The 2,500-nt window shown below is 47.3% G+C and overlaps 1 protein-coding gene across 1 annotated transcript in view; it reads left to right on the top strand.

Moving 5' to 3' along the window:
- LOC121907541 (rootletin-like) overlaps positions 1-2,081 on the top strand; it is a gene marked incomplete at its 3' end in the record, with an annotated part of 12,109 nt that extends 10,028 nt beyond the window's left edge. Inside the window, exons 9-10 of the mRNA XM_042427156.1 lie at positions 1,590-1,932; positions 2,019-2,081. Coding sequence (XP_042283090.1) covers positions 1,590-1,932; positions 2,019-2,081 — 406 coding nt within the window. The remainder of the gene's footprint in view (positions 1-1,589; positions 1,933-2,018) is intronic.
- Positions 2,082-2,500: the final 419 nt, after the last annotated feature.

Below are 2,500 nucleotides of genomic sequence, written 5' to 3'. Positions count from 1 at the left end.
CTGTAAGTTGACTCACCTGCTGTAAGTTGACTCACCTCTTTAAGTTGACCGACCTGTTGTAAGTTGACCGACCTGTTGTAAGTTGACCGACCTGCTGTAACTTGACCGACCTGTTGTAAGTTGACTGACCTGCTGTAAGTTGACCGACTTGCTGTAAGTTGACTCACCTGCTGTAAGTTGACCGACCTGCTGTAAGTTGACCGACCTGTTGTAAGTTGACTGATCTGCTGTAAGTTGACCGACCTGCTGTAAGTTGATGGACTTGCTGTAAGTTGACCGACCTGTTGTAAGTTGACTCACCTGCTGTAAGTTGACCGACTTGCTGTAAGTTGACTCACCTGCTGTAAGTTGACTCACCTGCTGTAAGTTGACCGACCTGCTGTAAGTTGACTGACCTGCTGTAAGTTGACCGACTTGCTGTAAGTTGACTCACCTGCTGTAAGTTGACCGACTTGCTGTAAGTTGACTCACCTGCTGTAAGTTGACCGACCTGCTGTAAGTTGACCGACCTACTGTAAGTTTACTCACCTGTTGTAAGTTGACCGACTTGCTGTAAGTTGACTCACCTGTTGTAAGTTGACCGACTTGCTGTAAGTTGACTCACCTGCTGTAAGTTGACCGACCTGCTGTAAGTTGACGGACTTGCTGTAAGTTGACCGACCTGTTGTAAGTTGACCAACTTGCTGTAAGTTGACTGACCTGCTGTAAGTTGACGGACTTGCTGTAAGTTGACCGACCTGTTGTAAGTTGACTGACCTGCTGTAAGTTGACCGACCTGCTGTAAGTTGATGGACTTGCTGTAAGTTGACCGACCTGTTGTAAGTTGACTGACCTGTTGTAAGTTGACTCACCTGCTGTAAGTTGACCGACTTGCTGTAAGTTGACCGACTTGCTGTAAGTTGACTCACCTGCTGTAAGTTGACTGACCTGCTGTAAGTTGACTGACTTGCTGTAAGTTGACCGACTTGCTGTAAGTTGACCGACCTGTTGTAAGTTGACTCACCTGCTGTAAGTTGACCGACCTGTTGTAAGTTGACTGACCTGCTGTAAGTTGACCGACTTGCTGTAAGTTGACTCACCTGCTGTAAGTTGACCGACCTGCTGTAAGTTGACCGACCTACTGTAAGTTTACTCACCTGTTGTAAGTTGACCGACTTGCTGTAAGTTGACTCACCTGTTGTAAGTTGACCGACTTGCTGTAAGTTGACTCACCTGCTGTAAGTTGACCGACCTGCTGTAAGTTGACGGACTTGCTGTAAGTTGACCGACCTGTTGTAAGTTGACCAACTTGCTGTAAGTTGACTGACCTGCTGTAAGTTGACGGACTTGCTGTAAGTTGACCGACCTGTTGTAAGTTGACTGACCTGCTGTAAGTTGACCGACCTGCTGTAAGTTGATGGACTTGCTGTAAGTTGACCGACCTGTTGTAAGTTGACTCACCTGCTGTAAGTTGACCGACTTGCTGTAAGTTGACCGACTTGCTGTAAGTTGACTCACCTGCTGTAAGTTGACTGACCTGCTGTAAGTTGACTGACTTGCTGTAAGTTGACCGACTTGCTGTAAGTTGACCAACCCGTCTCTGTCTGCAGGGATCTGTGGCAGCTGAGGGCGGAGTTTTCTCGTGTCTCCTCCTCGCTCCTCTCCAGCTGTGACTCCGTCTCCTCCTCCCTGAGGTTCAGCGCTCCTCCCATCAGACCCTCCCCTTCTGGGCCTCCCCTTCCTCTCCCCCCTGACCTCCCTCCCCCTCTCTCCTCCACGCTACTCCACCCTCCTCCCTCCCTCTCTCCTCCTCTCCCCTCTACCCTGGTCCTCCTTCCCCCTGACTCCTTGGCCTCTGTGCCTCCTCTGACCTCCTCTTCCACCCTGGGAACCTTCTCCTTAGGAGAGCTGGAGCACAAAGAGGAGGAGGAGCGAGAGATGTCAGAGTTGAAGGTCCTTCATGTGACTGAAGTTTTACAGCTGAAAGAACGGTAAATCATTATTTTTCTTTCTGTATCTCACGTTTTTACTTCCTGCAGTTTGGTTTCTACGTGGACACCAGATCATGTGACCCTGAGGCGCATGAACCAGGACACCTTGTGGTATTGTTATAGTCTTACACCTGAACCAGCGCAGCTCCTCGTGGTTTTCTGAAGCAGTGATCTCGTCTGAACACAATCTCAATATGAGCAGCCATTGTTCTGTGGGCTTCAGCTTCAGATGAAGACTTCAGTCTGTCCACATGTCAAACACTGAAAGGCTGCCGTTCTCTCTGGAGTCTCTGTACTCTGTTATAAACATGAAAAGTGACAAATACACTGAACAAAAATATAAACACAACACTTTTAATAAAATATAATATTTAATATAAGATCTAAGACTTTTTCTATACAAACAGAAGACTTATTTCTCTCAAATTTTGTTCACAGATTTGTTTAAATCCGTGTTAGTGAGCGAAGTTATTCCATCCACCTGACAGGTGTGACATCAAGATGCTGATTAAACAGCGTGATTATTGCAC

The sequence above is a fragment of the Thunnus maccoyii genome, chromosome 11 (genome assembly GCF_910596095.1).
Source record: "Thunnus maccoyii chromosome 11, fThuMac1.1, whole genome shotgun sequence".
Taxonomy (NCBI): domain Eukaryota; kingdom Metazoa; phylum Chordata; class Actinopteri; order Scombriformes; family Scombridae; genus Thunnus; species Thunnus maccoyii.
The sequence above is the reverse complement of the archived record's forward strand: the minus strand, read 5'-3'. Positions and strand labels throughout refer to the sequence as shown.